At 36.4% G+C, this 17,167-nt stretch overlaps 1 protein-coding gene across 1 annotated transcript in view; it reads right to left on the bottom strand.

Annotated features, from left to right (window-relative positions):
• The window catches only part of LOC131990919 (E3 ubiquitin-protein ligase TRIM9), a 77,560-nt gene that overhangs the window by 35,168 nt on the left and 25,225 nt on the right, over positions 1–17,167 (bottom strand). The window contains exons 2-3 of the mRNA XM_059356147.1: positions 9,701–9,796; positions 4,989–5,111 (exon numbers count right to left, since the gene is read on the bottom strand). Of these exons, the coding sequence (XP_059212130.1) occupies positions 4,989–5,111; positions 9,701–9,796 (219 nt within the window). The remainder of the gene's footprint in view (positions 1–4,988; positions 5,112–9,700; positions 9,797–17,167) is intronic.

The raw sequence follows: 17,167 nt of genomic DNA on the forward strand, positions 1-17,167 counted from the left end.
TTCATAGCTGGATGATGATATATATTACAATATATGAGAGAGTCTGTGAGAAACCCACACAGTAAAGCCTACATTGGTATACTCCTGTGTGAATTAAATACTCCACAAATGAAACGTAGGAAGTTTTCTCAGGAATCAGAACCTAAAGCTTTCCCCAAAAAATAGAAATATTGCTGCAACACTGTTCAACCACTGTTTTTTCAGCATGGTGATAAAAATATAATATATATTCTCGGCATAGGCGACATAGGCGACATAGGCGGTCGCCTAGAGCGCCGTCTGCTGGAGGGGCGCCGCCAGTCTCCCTCGAGGGACAAAAAAACCCAAAAACAATAATAACTTTTGATGCCCATTGTGGCCCTCCTTCCATGTTCTGTCTTGAAAATAATAAATATTTACATAATAAAGAAACAGATAAGCAATGACATTTTCTCACTTGTGGTGCTGAGTCACGTGACGTGTGGTCATTGCCTTGCCCCCCTTTAGACGGTCAGATCGCTGTCACAGAGGTCAGGACACGTCAAGTAACAGACACGTTATGTTTTGATATATCTTGCAAGACGAAACGGCCGTCAAAGAGAAGAAAAGAGGAGGAGGAGAAGAAGTCCCAATCTTTTTTTAAATGCCGTTTTGTGTGAAGACGTTTCATTTGTATTAACTTGCTAGCTAGGTTGAAATAAAGCAACGCTAGCTTAACACAGTTAGGCTAGAGCCGGCCCTGTATAATAATATATACATGGTTGCTCATAAAGCTGTAATAACATATTTTTTTACCTCTTTCCATGAAATGATTGTGACAATGTGATTTATTATTGACAGATAAAGTGTATATCTTCTCAAAACTTTATTAATCAATCTCTTACAAACATGTCACAATGAAAATGAAACCACATTTAACAGGATTGTGTCGGAAAACAACATTAAATCCAACATTGTGGGCAACTGTGTACGATAGAGATTTTTCTATTGTTTGACGATCTCTATTGTCATATTTCCGCCCAAGAGTTTATATTTTATTTATAGGTTCTAACATGTTTTATGTGTGTTTTTGTTAATTTTACTGTACATTTCCACTGTACTGTTTGTTTGTTTGCTTTTAATCTTATTTTGGGCAAAATTTTGTTCTTTTATTTGACAAATTTCATTGAAGAAAAGCAAAGTAGATATTATATATAGAGCCCAAATTAAAAAAAACAACACAAATTTGCCTTTAAGAGGGTTACAATTTGTACAACACACAACATCCATTGTCCTTTTTGACCCTCCCTTTGGATAAGGAACATGTTCCAAACAAACCACTTGCATGCGATATATGTCAAAATAATAAAGTTCCAATAAAGCCAATCCATATAAGAACATTAAACATCAAATTTTATTGTGGTTGTAAATGGATTTTATGTAGTTTTTCCATGTAAAGCACTTTGGTTTATCATAATTAATATAAATCCCTCCTTGTATTGTTTACTCCTTTATGGTTTTTATCCATTTCATATCTGTCTCTCTGCCAAATCTTTAATTTCTTGGGAATCATAATCAACACTGGAAGCCTGATAAACAAAGATTTATGCATAATCAGCTGCTTTATTTTCACTCAGACATTTTGGTGTCTGGCCAAAGCGTGTTAGCCATTGTTTGTCTCTTTTCTTACACGAATAAGAGCGAGCATGTAATTTTATCAGTCAAAGGAAAACAATGTCCTAAATATTTATTCATGTAAAAATCTTTATCGGCAGCTATTCTTCTCTGGTTTGGAGCGTGGCTGCAGCCTGCAGCTCTTTGCCCTCTGGCTCTATCTCAATCCCCAGCCTGCAGATAATGACAACAGCTGTCCTCGGGGCTTCCGCCCAAACACGCCGCCTCCTCCCCCGCCACCCGCCAGACGGTCAGTCGGTCGGCGGGCACGTTGAGGCCGGGCAGGCGTCCATGTGATACACGAGGACTTAGGAAAACCCCAGCGGTGGATTTATGGAGGAGAGGATCGCAGATGAGAATGAAAACATATTTTTCTAATCAGCTTCTCACTATAAGCAACAAGCTCACTGCACTGAAACAAATGGAGTGACATTTACTTTAAAAAAGCTCGGCAAGTTTTTCCACACAGAAAGTGTTTGTAATTACTCAGGCTGTTTCTAAGTATTAAATATTTATTTAATAGAACCACTTATTTTTTAAAATCAAAATACACAAGTAAATTGCAGATTCACTGATGTCCCTCAATTACATTTTACTTGGAAATATCAACTAATTAAGCCAATGAACTGGTTTAGTGAATATTACTTGGAACAAATGATTCAATTTACAGACAAAACTGAGGACACATAATAACAAACAATCACTAAATAATGCACTACATGAAAAACTGCTGTTTCAAAGTAAAAGCACTGAATTCGTATTTCTTTGTAGAATTTATATAGATGATTGAAATAATAATTACAGGGCCAAAAAAATTCTCTCTGACGGCACCTAGGGCAATAAACAGTATTTCCAGGGGAATTTTTGGAACAAATTTTTGCTTGTTTATGTATTGTTTTTGTTGTTTTGTTGTCAAAAGAGTCATCAGAGGAACATTGTTTTCTATCCGAACAGTCAGGTAGACTGCAAGCTACAACCTGATTTCAACTCAAAAAGTTAACTTTATTCTCAGTATTTTGACTTTTTTCTCAAAGTGCAAAATGCATTTTTTTCCTCTCCTCGTATTATTTTTCTCTCCTACCTCCCCCTAGTCCTCTTCTGTACTTTTCTTTGCCCGACCATAGTAACCATTTACTTGCAAACCTAGCAGAGACCAGAAAACATTACGCCACTTCACAAACAATTGAGTTGAAGAGTGAGTCAGTTACATTAGCTTAGGACAAAACATTGCTGGGTGATGGAAAAATGGCCACTCAAGCATGCTTGAAAATGTTTAGTCAGGATATGCTGTTGTCTGTAGTAACTTCAACACCACTCTATTTTTATTTTTATACAGCCGAAATTGAGACAGTAATAACTTCATCAGCTAGCAAGGTGTACATAATAAAGTGGCAGTGTGTCCTTCTGCTTCAGACCAACAACCATGTCACGTTCAAAGTCACTAAGGCCCCGATTACATGAGGATGCTTGCAGGTAAAAACGACAAAATATTTTATCGGAAGTGCCTTTCGTTTAGACGGTGACAGCGTTTTTGGGGCTTAAAAACTCAAAAATCTGAAACCACCTTCCAAAGTGGAAAAGTTAAATACGCTCCGCCGTAGCGTGTCCGTCTACACTCACAAGACGCAAAACTCTGATCTGATCTGCTCACGTCACGTATGTGTTTACGTCACATACATGCTCCAGTACAGGAAAATAAACAAACGTGGGATTATTTCCATGCGTCGGACCTTCAAGCTGCTCTGGCAGCTCTAATAAACTTACAGGAGTCTTTCCACCAAATGTACAGGATATGTAGAGATAGTATTAGTGAACAGAGAAGGATCTGGAATTACCTCTATCACATTTTGGATGAACCAGTTGGTCGGAGGCGAGCCAGACGGCTGTGAACGAGACCTGGGAGATCTAGTGATGGTGGAGAACTTTGTGGAAGGAGTAGCTGATGAAAATGTGTGGCGTGAAAACTTCTGCATGCCCAAAGATGCTCTTATCGCTTTAAGTGATGCCGCCTGGCTGCATACCCAATCACATTCACACACTTTTGTGTCAACGTATGCAGCAGATTTCCACCTGAAACGATCATCTAAACGCGGAATAAAAAGTGAAGACGCGACGCCACTTTTGCGTCTTCTGTTCAGACCGTCATCATGTAAACGTAGCCTTATATCGCTTTTTTTCCTCATTCTGATGCTCACTCTGAACTCCAGCAGCTCATCTTCACCATGTCTACATGTCTAAATGCACTGAGTTGCTTCCATGTGATTTGGCCTATTAGATATTTGCATTGAGAATGTTTATTTCTAAGTTGATTGTCGTTTTAGTTTGACACACATTTAATGTTAAAGAAAACATTTTTATATTTGAAACCAGGTTTTCAGAAGCTTAAAATAACTGCTTAGATTTTATCCTCAATCTACAGAGTAATGGCCAAGATTTTTAGAATAGTTTCAGGGTTGTTGTTGTTGTTGTTGTTTTTATCATCAACACATGATAATGCTGCTGCTGATATACACGTAGAAAAAGAGAAACAGGTACTGCTCATAATTGCATTGTGACTGGTGAGAGCAGATCAAAAGACAAAGGCAGGAAGCCAGATTCAATATAACTTCTTAAAATCAAATCGCCCCAAATACGCTGCTGGCTTTAGGCATGAAAGGAAGGAAGGAAAGTGGATTTCTTTCATCAGTAAACAAATGATCAGATGAAGAGAGATGAGAGCTGTTTGCAGGACTGATAACGTGTAAATTGAAAAGTTCGCTGAAAGTTCGTGTGGACAACAAGGTTATTATAGTTAACGAAAACTAACGAAATAACGAAAACTAGAATTGAAACTGAAATAAAAATAAAAACTAGAGTTTTTAAAAAAACGATAACTGAAACTGTATTGTGTGGTTACAAAACTAACTAAAATTATAGTGAAAATGACCTTCGTTTTCGTTTTTGTTTGTTTTTTCATTCATAATTCAGTGTTTCTATTTCAACATGCAACACATGGTAAATATGTTTACTGAGACTGGGATGTCTACACTCCAACCAAAATTCAAAACACCCTGAACTGTAAGAGTTAATAACCTTTTGGGGCTGAGATGATAAACCAAAGGAAATGAAGGCAAAATGTATTATGACCTCTTTGAATCTGGCACCCAACACATAGCCCATTACAAAAACACTAAAACTAATGAAAACTAAACTAAAACTAGAAAACTCACTCTAAAAACTCACTAAAACTAACTGAATTCGAAGACAAAAATTCACAACAAAATTAAAACTAAAACTAATGAAAAATCCGAAACTATTATAACTTTGGTGGACAAGCAGCGACACACGGACACAAACTAACAGATCTCCACTCTCACCTTCAGCTTGTACTCCTTCTCCTTGGTGACTTTGGTGAGCAGTTTGGCTTTCTGTCTGGTGAGCGCCTCGATCAGAGAGTCGCACTGCGCCACGAGGCACGCCTCGAACTCCACGCCGTTCTCCTGCACAAACACAAGCAGAAGTTGTCAGATCCTATGTGACATCATTGCCATAATAAAACTAATTTAAACTGTCCTAAGTCATCCTCATTACGGGCTCTCAGTTAGAAATAATTAATAAATCAACACCGTGACTAAAAATAGATCTGTTGGCTTATTTTTCTTCATTCAGCAGCACGGCTTTGTGTTTGTTACTGATATGTTAATTTTACCAAACAGATCTCAGTCTATTTTTGTTTCTGTTGCACAAATATTAGTATACAGTGTTAATTATTTCAATAGAGTGCACAGAGAAAGAATAATGATGATATTTTCCATCTTTTTCTACAACTGCTACTATTTTCTCTTGAGACATGTATCCCTATCATTAATAATAAAAACACAGTACACATACAGGACATGGCCAAATGTATGTGGACACCAAGATTACCCAGAAATTATAGTTGCACATGTTATTTAAACATCATGGGCATTTCAGTATTTTAATTAGTGCATTAGTTGTGGATTTTGCTCTGAATCTGCATAGAGAAGCTGGACCCTCTGGAGTCGCCAAAAGCGCCAAAGCATGACTTCTTCATCACATCCAGACGTAAAAACAAAGTAGAAAAGACACAAAATGACCAAAAAAGACACAAAATGACCAAAAAAAAGACACAAACAGACACAAAATGACACAAAATGATTAAAAAAAGACACAAAAGTCACATAAATACAGAAAATGACTAAAAAAAGACACAAAAAAGACACAAAAAAGACACAAAATGACTAAAAAAAGAAACAAAATAACTAAAAAAAGACACAAAATAACTAAAAAAGACACAACAAAAGACACAAACAGACAAAAAAAGACACAAAATGATTAATAAATACACAAAATGACCAAAAACCGAGTCACACTAGAGTAAAAACCAGAGTTGGATGACAGGATCACACACAATCACAAGATCACATTTATGTTGGTTTTTCTTTGTTTCTTTTTGGTTCAAAACGTTGATCCAGTAAGTCAGAATAAAAAATCAATTATTATTAGGTCATATAGGTGAGGTTGTACTGAAAAAAAAATACCAACATGGCATTTAAACATGTTTTAAGCGGTGTATACAGGCAGGATGAAAAGGATTCAAAAATGGACTAAATAGCCCCAGCCTCTGTAGAGTTAATGCGGGAGACACAGTTGTTATTTGCTTCCTTCCTGTCATCAGTTCACTGCTGTGATGTCTTCATAAGTGCCATCATATTATAAGCAGTGTAAGCCACACAGTTCCTGTTTTATCCACCATTTATTTCCATCACTGTCACAGGCAACTCTAACTCCATAATTCTCCCATTTAGCAGACAGAAAGGCTCCTGGCAGCTCCTCTTACTGTACTTTGTCTCATCCGTTTGACATTTACAAGACTGACTGACAGCTGCAACAGCCAATTGAGACGTTCATTCATCATCATGAACAGCTTAACCCAACTCAGGCCGCTAGGGACTGGAGTCAATTTTAAAGTGATGGGAGGAAGCTGGAGGACTTGGAGAAAACCAACGCTGACACAGTTAAAATTCAGTGAATTCTATATAAAAAATACAAAAATACACATCATATTGCTGAATGTAAAATTAAAACAACATTTTTTTTACAGTAAAAATTGAATGTAAAGAAGTGTAACAAAAAAAAAAGGGTAAAAAGTCTGGCAGCAAAAACAACTATTTGTATCTATATATAAAAGCAAGAAGTGTGTGTGTGTGTGTGTGTGTGTGTGTGTGTGTGTGTCCAGGGCATATCTCTCTGACCGTTAGTCAGACTGACCTCAGATCTCGTATGTGGCTTGTGCATGGCACGAAGGTGCGCATCCTCGATTTTGAAGATTTTTGAATTCATTTTTCAAAATATCATTATTAACATAGGACGTGTTGCAGCATTGCACTGTTTCCGATGGGACGCCTTTTAGGGGAGCTCCGCCCCATTGTGTGATAGGCCTACACCTGGTCAGTAACACAATTCACTCTGGATTTCCACCCTGACTCATCTCGTCTGTAAGTCTATTTAGCCTACCTATCTTTAGGAGTTTTAAAGTGCGCTACAAGGTTTGATTTTTTAATAATATTAGAATAGTTTCCAGCGAATATCAATGTTCAATGGTTATGTGCTGGATCGTGTGCGTACCTTATGAAAAGTAAGTGTTTTATGGAGTTGCAGACGAATACATACTTCATACGGGCACTGCATATTTACTGTATATTATTCTTATGTCTAAATAAATTATCCTTAAAATAAAATGTGTGGTATTTGACAGTAAGTGTTTGGGCAACTTTTGCTGCCAGATTTTTTACTTTTTCTTTCATTTTTATTTTTTTTTACAGTGCAGGACACAGGCAGAGTCAGACACTGTCAATATGAAGCAATATTTGTACAAGCAGTTTACCAAACCTCAACCATAAAAGTGTCAGATTAGAAAAGGTCCAGTATGTTTGCGTGCAGTTGCAGCAGTTGTTGGACAGTTACCATAAGAAGGACCCAGAGGGGCATTTGTATCTCTCTATAGATCCACATGATGAGGAGCTGAGGTCTAAGTTAGTAGTGATTTCCAATCACGCTTCCTCCCCTCAGAGACACAGTTCACATCTATAAGAGGATGATCCCACTCCCTCACTCCACTTTTCTTTCTCTTTATCCATCCATCTCTCTCTCTCTCCTTTCAGACTGAGCAGAGTAGGGCTAAGAGTTTTATTTTTTTATTTAAATGCAAATCCTCTTCATTTTGCAATAAGAACTCCTAATGCCTGTTCACAGAGACAAGATATGACAGTGCAAACAGTGTGTGTGTGTGTGTGTGTGTGTTCTTGTACTTGAGGACCGGAACATGTTTTTAACCAACAGAGTGAGGACATTTATGAAAAGTGAGGATATTTTGGCCGCTCCTCACTTCTTTAAAGGCTTGTCTGAGATTTCAGACTTTGTTTTAAGGGTTAAAGGTTACAATTAGGTTTATGTAAAGGTAACCATGTGTTAGGGTTAGGGTTGAGCATTTAGTTGTGATGGTGAAGGTCAGGTTTAGGGGCTAGAGAACAAGGTTATTATAGTTAACTATAAACGAAACGAAATAATGAAAACTAGAATTTAAAAAACATTTTCGTTAACTGAAATAAAAATTAAAATGAGAGTTTAAAAAAAGATAATTAACTGAAACTGTATTATGTGGTTAAAAAACTAACTAAAATTATAATGAAAATGTCCTTCATTTTCGTCTTTGTGAACTTTTTTCATACATAATGAAGATGGATAATAAAACGAAATAAAGGCAAAATTTACCGTGACCTCTTTTAATCTCCCACCCAACAAATACCACATTAGAAAAAACTAAAAATAATAATTAAAGAATTTAAAAAAATAAATACTAAACTATAACTAACAAACACACTCTAAAAACTAATTAAAATGAACTGAATTTGAAAACAAAAATTCACAACCCAATTCAAACTAAAACTAATGAAAAATCCAAAACTATTATAACCTTGCTAGGGAATTCACTGTTACAATGAGGGTCCTCACAAAGATAGAAGTACAAGAATGTGTGTGTGTGTGTGTGTGTGTATGACTGGCAGATGCTGTGAGAGAGATCAACTGCACAGCAATGGCGTCCACAGGGAAAAGACACACAAACACAGATAAACACCCTCTGCAGACTGTTGGCTGATATGGTTTGTTTTAGTTTGGTGAATCAGTGGATTTGCCTCCCTGCTGCACGGCGTCAGGAGTCCAAATGTGTCTCTGTGACTGATTTATTTGGAGCTTATGACCCATTACAAGCATCCCCCAAAGCAAAAATGGATTTCGTCTAGAAAAACATCAGTGGTGATGTAAATTATGTAAAGACCTCTGCATGTGGAGGTAACTGATCAGACATGGATATCAGTTCTGGCACAATCTTGCACAGCCAGACGGTGGACTGTAAAAATCCCCAGGCTTTGAAACAACCACTTTCAGAAATGGTGGCTAAGCAAAATTAAGAGGTGTGTCCCAGTTCCACCTACTGAACATCTGCACACTGACTGGAACAGTGGCTCTCTTTATAGTATGCTGTTTCTGCAGGAAAATGACATTCATAAAATTTTTATTTTTTCCTGCAGAGGCTGTTTCACCAAACAAACACATTTTTTTAGTATGCATGCTTTATTTCATTTTGTCACATCTGCTATGTCATCACACTACCTGCTTTGATGCTTTGAATTAGTAAGTATGGCAGTAAAATACTTCAAAGTTCTCCCAAATGTAATCTTATTGGGTTAATAAGAAGTCCATTGAGTTTTCATTCAACTTGTGTGCTTCAGCTTCTGCAGACCACCATAGAGATCTAACAAAGCAAGATTATCTGCATAGCTGCAATGCATTCTGGGTTATTGAGGCTAATTTTACTGGGAATATTTGCATCTTTTTTTTCTTCTTCTTCTATTATGCTGTTAAATATTTCCAGTACACCCAGGATTTGTCACAGATGATGCAATTTCTTTCAAACCATCTTGTCATCCAATGACATTTAATCTAGTTCTGTTCAGTTTGCTGAAAATAAAGAAATGTGTACAGGTGTTGTGAACAGTGGTGTTACCTGTATCTGCTGCAGCATGTTCTTGAGTTGGACCAGGAACTCCTTGGCATCTTTAGCTTTGTCTGAGACGCCGTTCAGAGCCTGGGAGATCTGGCACTGCAGAGACACACAGGAACAAATAAAAAGAAGCAATTAAAATACATCAAATATACATAAAAGTCAGACTTCAACCATCTTAAATACTCTGGAAAGTATTAATATTTAGTTTGTAAGGAAAAAAAGAAAAATATACATTTTCAGTCCAATGAAATTCTTACAAACAATGTCAGAAGCTTCAACAACATGATTGTCACAAATAAAACTCTAAATAAAGCGATTTTTCAACACTTCATTTAGAAAAGCAGCCCCCTGAAAGTCAATGAGTCAAATGATCCATCAGTCACCACTAAATCAAACTGTAATTCTCCAGGTTAAACTATTATTTTTGATTTGTTTTGTTTCCTTGTCAGTCAATGTGAATTCTAACAGAGCAGAGGAAACATCCCATGAATCACATGAGGCTGTAGATGTAATTGATCATATCCACAAAGCATTATGAACCATTAGTGGACATTGCTACAGATCCCTCTAAGGTCAGTCCTAACATCAAGTCCGTAACCGTGGAGACAGCCGGGCCAGTGGTTCTGCAGAGCTGGAGGCCAGAGGAACGATCCACTGTGACCCTGGACGTTTTCTAAGCCGACCTAGAGCTGGAACAGAGGAAATGAGCCGAGCCACTGATCTGAATCCCTGAGCAGAAGTTTATATTACAGGTCATGATGAAACTGAGGCAGAGCACATTTGACTATGGAGGGAAATATGCCAGTAGATTTTCTGATTGCCAGATAGTAAATTAAAATGTAAAACTTGCTCCTGAACATGACACTATATATACTCAATCAATTAATCTAATTGTATTTATATAGCACATTTCAAACAGATTCCTCTAATAGACCTGTTTCATCTCTATGAGTTACTTTTCAGTAGAAGATTTTATATTAAAGTGAAACTTTAACAAACAAAATGACTCAAATCGTGTCATTAAGCTGAATTAAGTATTAAGCATTTTTTCCAGAAATGTACTGTATTATTGTACAGGGTCCTTATTGTTGTTGTTCTTTTGCTACATTAGGTGCAAATGCCATAAAAATCTTGACTTTCATTACAAATATTAACCATAAAATGGAAGTTGAAATCTGTAAATTAATATAATGGGACATTATAAACTTTTTTTTTTACAGAAATATATATATATATATATATATATATATATATATATATATATATATATATATATATATATGACTACATGTATACAAGTATTAGAATTAAAATAAACAATTATTATATAAACAATAATATATAGATAAAACTGATAAAATTGTGATAAAAAAAAAAAACACTGCCTGCATCTCTCTTGAAAAAAACTGAAAATCTGCGTAAAAAACAGTTTGTTGTCACCTCCAAACAATATAATGTATGCATCCGATATTACTGTAACACTGCGTGAATAAGGCTCAATCAAGGCTCGTCTCCTTCGAGGAAAAACCAGTCCAACCCAGACCAGTGACCCCCGAGGCTTCTCTCAGACAGTTATGTAATAATCTGACCCTGCAGAACGTTTCCCCCTCGATGCTCAGATTACGTCTGATCCTCGCCCAGAGCAAAGTCACAGGGACCCCTATTATAAACCGAGACTCTGCAGTGTTTTAACAAGAGGGATTAATATTATAATCTAGATTAGATTATAATCTGGATTATAAAGTGAATCCTGTCACTTGTTACTCTCTTTATAGCAACTGCCATGAAATGCAATTAAACAAACTAGCAAGAATTAACTCTATGGAGTCTTGGGCTATTTTGTCTATTTTTGAATCCTTTTCATGTCTTTTCGTGTCTTTGTAGGTCATTTTGTCTTTGTCTTTTTCTGTCTTTTTTCTGTCTTTTTTTGGTCAATTTGTATCTGTTGTTGTGTCTTTTTTAGTTATTTTTTGTCTTTTTTTGGTCATTTTGTGCTTTTTTTTAGTCATTTTGTGTCTTCTGTGTTTTGTTTTTTTGGTCATTCTGTGTCTTTTTTGGTCATTTTGTGTCTTTTTTTGTCATTCTGTCTTTTCATTTTGTATCTTTTTTGGTCATTTTATGTATTTTTTGGTCATTTTCTGTCATTTTTGTCATTCTGTCTTTTAATTTTGTATCTTTTTCGGTCATTTTATGTCTTCTTTGGTCATTTTGTGTCTTTTAGGGTCATTTTGTGTCTTTTTGGGTAATTTTGTGTCTTTTTTTGGTCATTTTGTGTCTTTTTTTAGTCCTTTAGTCCAACATAAAATGTGATTTTGAATCTTTTTTTTTTAACTTTCAAAACACTATCATGCTCAATAAAGAAATTAAATGTTGCAAATGTGAACAAAGGTTGCAAATATAACATAAAAGAGGAGAGTTACTGGCCTCATGGAGTTTACAGCCAGAACTTTAGAGGTAAATTTACAGTAGGGCTCCACGCTGCTTTGTTTTCTAGTCTGGATGTCATGAAGAAGTCTGGATTTGGTGCTTTTGGAGACTCCAGAGGGTTAATATAAAAACAAATCATGGACATTTAGTTCTCATTAAAGAGCTAAAAATCCATAACATTTACACCAAAACTTGAAAAAAACCTTAAAATCATTACATATTTTATAAATAAAAGTGTTGCAATTTCACCTCAATAAACGACATATATTAAATTAGTATAAACCAAACATTTCGTGAGCAACTGGTTTAATCTGAGTAGTGAAACTAATGCGTTTGACACTCTTTGATCCTCACTAAATTGTGTCTATTTACTCTCCGTTAAATAGAGCACTGCCCCCAATTTTCTACCTAATTTCCATAGGACAGCCACAGGGGGGGGAATATATTTATGATCTGAAATATTCTCTCTATCACTATCAACAGCTGTTTATAGTGTAAAGATCATTTGCATGTTGAAAGGCGAGCAACAGCGCTGAAAACGACAGCGAACAAACAGCTGATGTGGAATATATCTCAGTCCTGCAGCGACAGATTAAATACTGAAGCTGGTAATTAATGTGTTTAAAGTCTGTGCTCCTTCTCTGCATATTTTAACTGGCATTTAAAAGTCTTAAAGTCATAACATGCAAAATAAAAGTCCTTAACTGAAAGTAAATGATGCATCTTTGCTTTGATTACACTCTCATAATAAATCACAGATTATTTCAGTAAAGGTTTTTAAACCAGTGACTTTTTTTTAAAATATGTGTTGTGTTTTCATGCATTTGTTTGTAATATTTCTTGTTTTCATGGCATATTTTCAAGTTTAATTGTGTGGTTTTGTGGTATAGCCCTTAAGATGTATTAAAGGTGTGAAGAAATCATGATCACCAGTTTATAACAAGATATTTAACACAATGCATGAAGCTAAAATCATCTTCTATACCTCACAAAGTCACATTAGAAGTAAAAAAGGTGGCTGTTAGTGAGTTGAGGCGGCAAAATCCAAAAAGTAAAGTTCAAACTGGATTATATTGATGCAGAATTAACAAGAATACTGTCAATGTATGACGTCTTTTATCTTGTGTTTCTAGAGTTGTGTGTTTTTGCAGACACACAAGGAATTGTCAAAAAGTCATATTTCTCAAAGGGAGTCTGGCTTTATATTTCCACCAGCTGCAGAATGAGAAAAAACCTTAAAAGGAATCTAGTTGTAGTCGTGGAAATAATTCCCCAGCCTCTGCAAAATGTTCTTAAGATGTGAGAGGGTGTCCAACTGTTTAAAGTCTTTTTAAAGTCTTCTAGTGGGCGATCGGTATAGGACACAATGAGAATTTAGGGCGGTAGAGACTCCTCTGATCATGATGCTGCCATTCCAATCAAATACACAACCCACTGCTAAGTGAGAGGGTCCGTGTGTGTGTGTGTGTGTGTGTGTGTGTGTGTGTGTGTGTGTGTGTGTGTGTGTGTGCATCAGCCACTGCTAAAAAAGAGAAGACAGGACAAAGGAAACACACACACTGGTCCACACACGCCAAGCTGTGATGAATCTGCTCCACTGTCGCCACACCCACATTATCCACCTGCTCCTCTTTATCTGAACACACACACACACACGCACGCACGCACATACACACACACTTTCAACAAACCAACAAAAAGTCGTCTCTCTAAAAACAGTGACAATGTGCTCAAAAAGATAATTATTAATTATTAATGAATGTTTAAGTAGCACTTAAAACATTAGATATGAAACTCTCTTTCATTGATTAGAAGGAACAGATATAATGTCCCAATTTATTTAATGTGCTCTATATAATAAACCCTTCCTTCCCTGCAGACAAACATTAAAGTCAATTATTCTATGTTTTTTAGGACTGGATACTTTGAAGTACTTTGCTTTTTAGGGCCCGAGCAGGCAACGACCTGAGAGGTCCCTATTGTATTTCGAATGATTATTCTTTTTATTTTAATTGGTCCCAAATTATTGCATTTTTCACTGCCTGAACATACCCCAAAACGCATGAAACTTTTAATATAAAATATAAAAGCAATGAAACTATTCATTTTAGTGTTTATTCCTATTTCATTAATTTTATTGTTCTTGTTCTGTTTGTTTATGTACAGCACTTTGTTGCGGCTGTGGTTGTTTTAAAGTGCTTTACAAATAAAGCTGAGTAAAGCTGAGTTGAATTAAAAGATCTTACATGTAAAAAAAAAAAATATCTACATATATATATTATAATTGTGGTTTCATTTTTATTGTGATATGCTTGGAAAAGATTGATTATATACACTTTATCTGTCAAGAATAAATCACACTGTCACATTGATTTCATGGAAAGAGGTTAAAAAATATTTTATTCCAACTTTATGGGCAGCCATGTAAATCAGAATATAACAATTATAATAGAGAGAATAGAATTTGATCCCTTATTGTTTTCTGATTCCTTTTCTTATTAATTTATGTTCAAAATTGTTTAGGTCTGATAATTGTGCTGCTGCCTGTCTTGGCCAGGACAGTACGCTCTTGTAATATAGATTCTTAAGAGACGTTTCCCGGCTTAAATAAAGGTTAAAATAACAAAAATAATAAATAGGATTTAAGAATAATTAACAGTATTGCTAAAACAATGCAGAAAATTGTCGCTATTATTCCTCTGGTTGTGTTTGTAAGTAAATCCGTTCTGTGCAAACATACAATGTGCTGTATGTATAATCCCCTCTCCACAATAACCAATCCACCCCCACAGCATACACACACACACACACACACACACACACACAATCACACACACACACACACACACACACAATCACACACACACACACACACACACACACACACAGGCTGATCTTATCTCTGTCCATCCCTCCTCTGTGCACGTGCTGTCCGGAGCCGCGAGGAGGAGGAGGAGGGACGTGTGGAGGTCATGGTTCATGAATCAAACCAACCCTTCTGTGGAGCTTCTCGCTGCTCCTCACCACGAGGCCATCTGGCCCAGCAAGCTGTCTGCCCTGTGTGTGTGTGTGTGTGTGTGTGTGTGTGCCAAGATGCTAACAAGGGGCTGACGGATGTGCCATACGAGGGCCCTGCTGGCTCGTCCCCTCCTCTTGTCTGCTTCTACATTAATTTAACTGCAGCGCTGATCATCAGGTCGGAGATCTGAGCTGCATCCACCCACCTGGCTGCATGTCTGCGCCCTCATTTCCTATAGTACACCTCCTTTGTTCATTCATTGATTTTTTTTTTTTTTTTAACCAGCTAGTGGGTTGTCTATCCCAGCATGCATTCTGAGGGGATTTATTCGGTAGTGACTGTTTTCTTTCTTCTTTATCTAACTCGGTCTCAGTGGCTTTAAAGTCTCTTTTCAAGTCGAAAAAACAGGACAAAGAGGCAGAATTAAACACATAAATACAACAGAAAACAGCTGTCAAACACCACAAAAGAGCATAAATAATCCCCAATTAAGCTGCATATGCAGGTACAGCCCTGTCTCTTAGAAGTGATGTTTATATATACTCACAATATATTCATTGTGCTTTCTGCAGAAATATATGCTTTTGCAAAAATGTGCAAGAAAAATATCAACATTTTTTATTGGTTTAAGGTTCTCAAATGTTAAGGTGAAGTAATATCAACTTCAGTAAAAGTACTAATACCACACTGTGAAATTACTCCACTACAAGTAAAAGTGCTGCATTCAAAAGAATGAACTTAAGGTATAGTAAAGTAAGTAAAAGTACTCGTTCTGCGGCATGGACCCACACAGATTGTTTTATATATTCTAAATATATTATTGGATTACTTTTATTGATGCATTTATGCAAACTGTGTTTTAATTATGTAAAGATAGAGCTCATTCTGACTACTTAATATACTTTTTAATAAATATTTAATGATATATATATTTTTTTTAAGATATTTTTTTGGGCATTTTGTAGCTTTATTGATAGGAGAGATTTTGAGATTGAAAGGGGGAGACAGAGGGGAAGACATGTGGGAAAGGGCTCCGAGCCGGATTCGAACCCGGGCCGCCCGCGTACGAGGACTGGGCCTCTGTGGTACGTGCTCTACCAGGTGTGCCACCAGGAACGCCCTAATGATATATTTTTTAATAAAATAAAAAAGTTTTTTTGTTAAATCTTAAGAGGAAAAAGTACCGAATTTGCCGCAAAATGTAGTGGAGTAGAAGTATAAAGTTACATAAAACGGCGCCTGGCTCTGCCACCCATTCGTCCAAGGCAAACCAAACTCTTTGGGCCCCGTTGGTGGAACACACTACCAGTTCCTCCCAGAGCAGGGGCGTCCCTCTCTACCTTTAAAAACCTCCTGAAGACCTTCAGCTCTTCAGAGAGCATCTTCTCTCCTAGCACCACATCACAACTCTACTTAAAGAATCCTCACCAGCACTTATTGTTGCACTAATGGCTCTTATTGCACTATACCTTGATTCTTTCCCTTTTTCTGTAAGTCACTTAGGATAAAAGCATATGCTAAATGACTATATGGAAAATGGAAAAACTCAAGTAAAGTACCTCAAAATTGCACTTAAATATAGTATTTGAGTAAATGTTACATTTACTTAGTTACATTCCATTACTGGTGTTTAGTGTCTAGAGAGACTTGAAGCACGAGACACAATGTGTAACCGTAACCAAAGATAAGAGTGGTACACTAATGCAGTAGTTCTCAACCTTTTTGAGTCGTGACCCCCAATTTAACATGCATGTTGTCCGCGACCCCCGCTCACTTTATATTTTATTGTTACTTTTAATCTAAGTCCTTTGCTATAAGTTTAAAGGTCCATTCTGACCTCCTGAGTGTGTAACAGTCAGCTTCAAGCCAGAGACTCCTTGGAAAGTAATAACTTGATACTTTGGGATTTGTCAGAAAAGACACAAAATTACCCCAAAAAGAATCAAATTGACCACAAAATGACACAAAATGATCAAAAACAGTCACAGAATGATCAAAAAATTACATAAAATGAAGCAAAA

The sequence above is a fragment of the Centropristis striata genome, chromosome 18 (assembly GCF_030273125.1).
Source record: "Centropristis striata isolate RG_2023a ecotype Rhode Island chromosome 18, C.striata_1.0, whole genome shotgun sequence".
Taxonomy (NCBI): Eukaryota; Metazoa; Chordata; class Actinopteri; order Perciformes; family Serranidae; genus Centropristis; species Centropristis striata.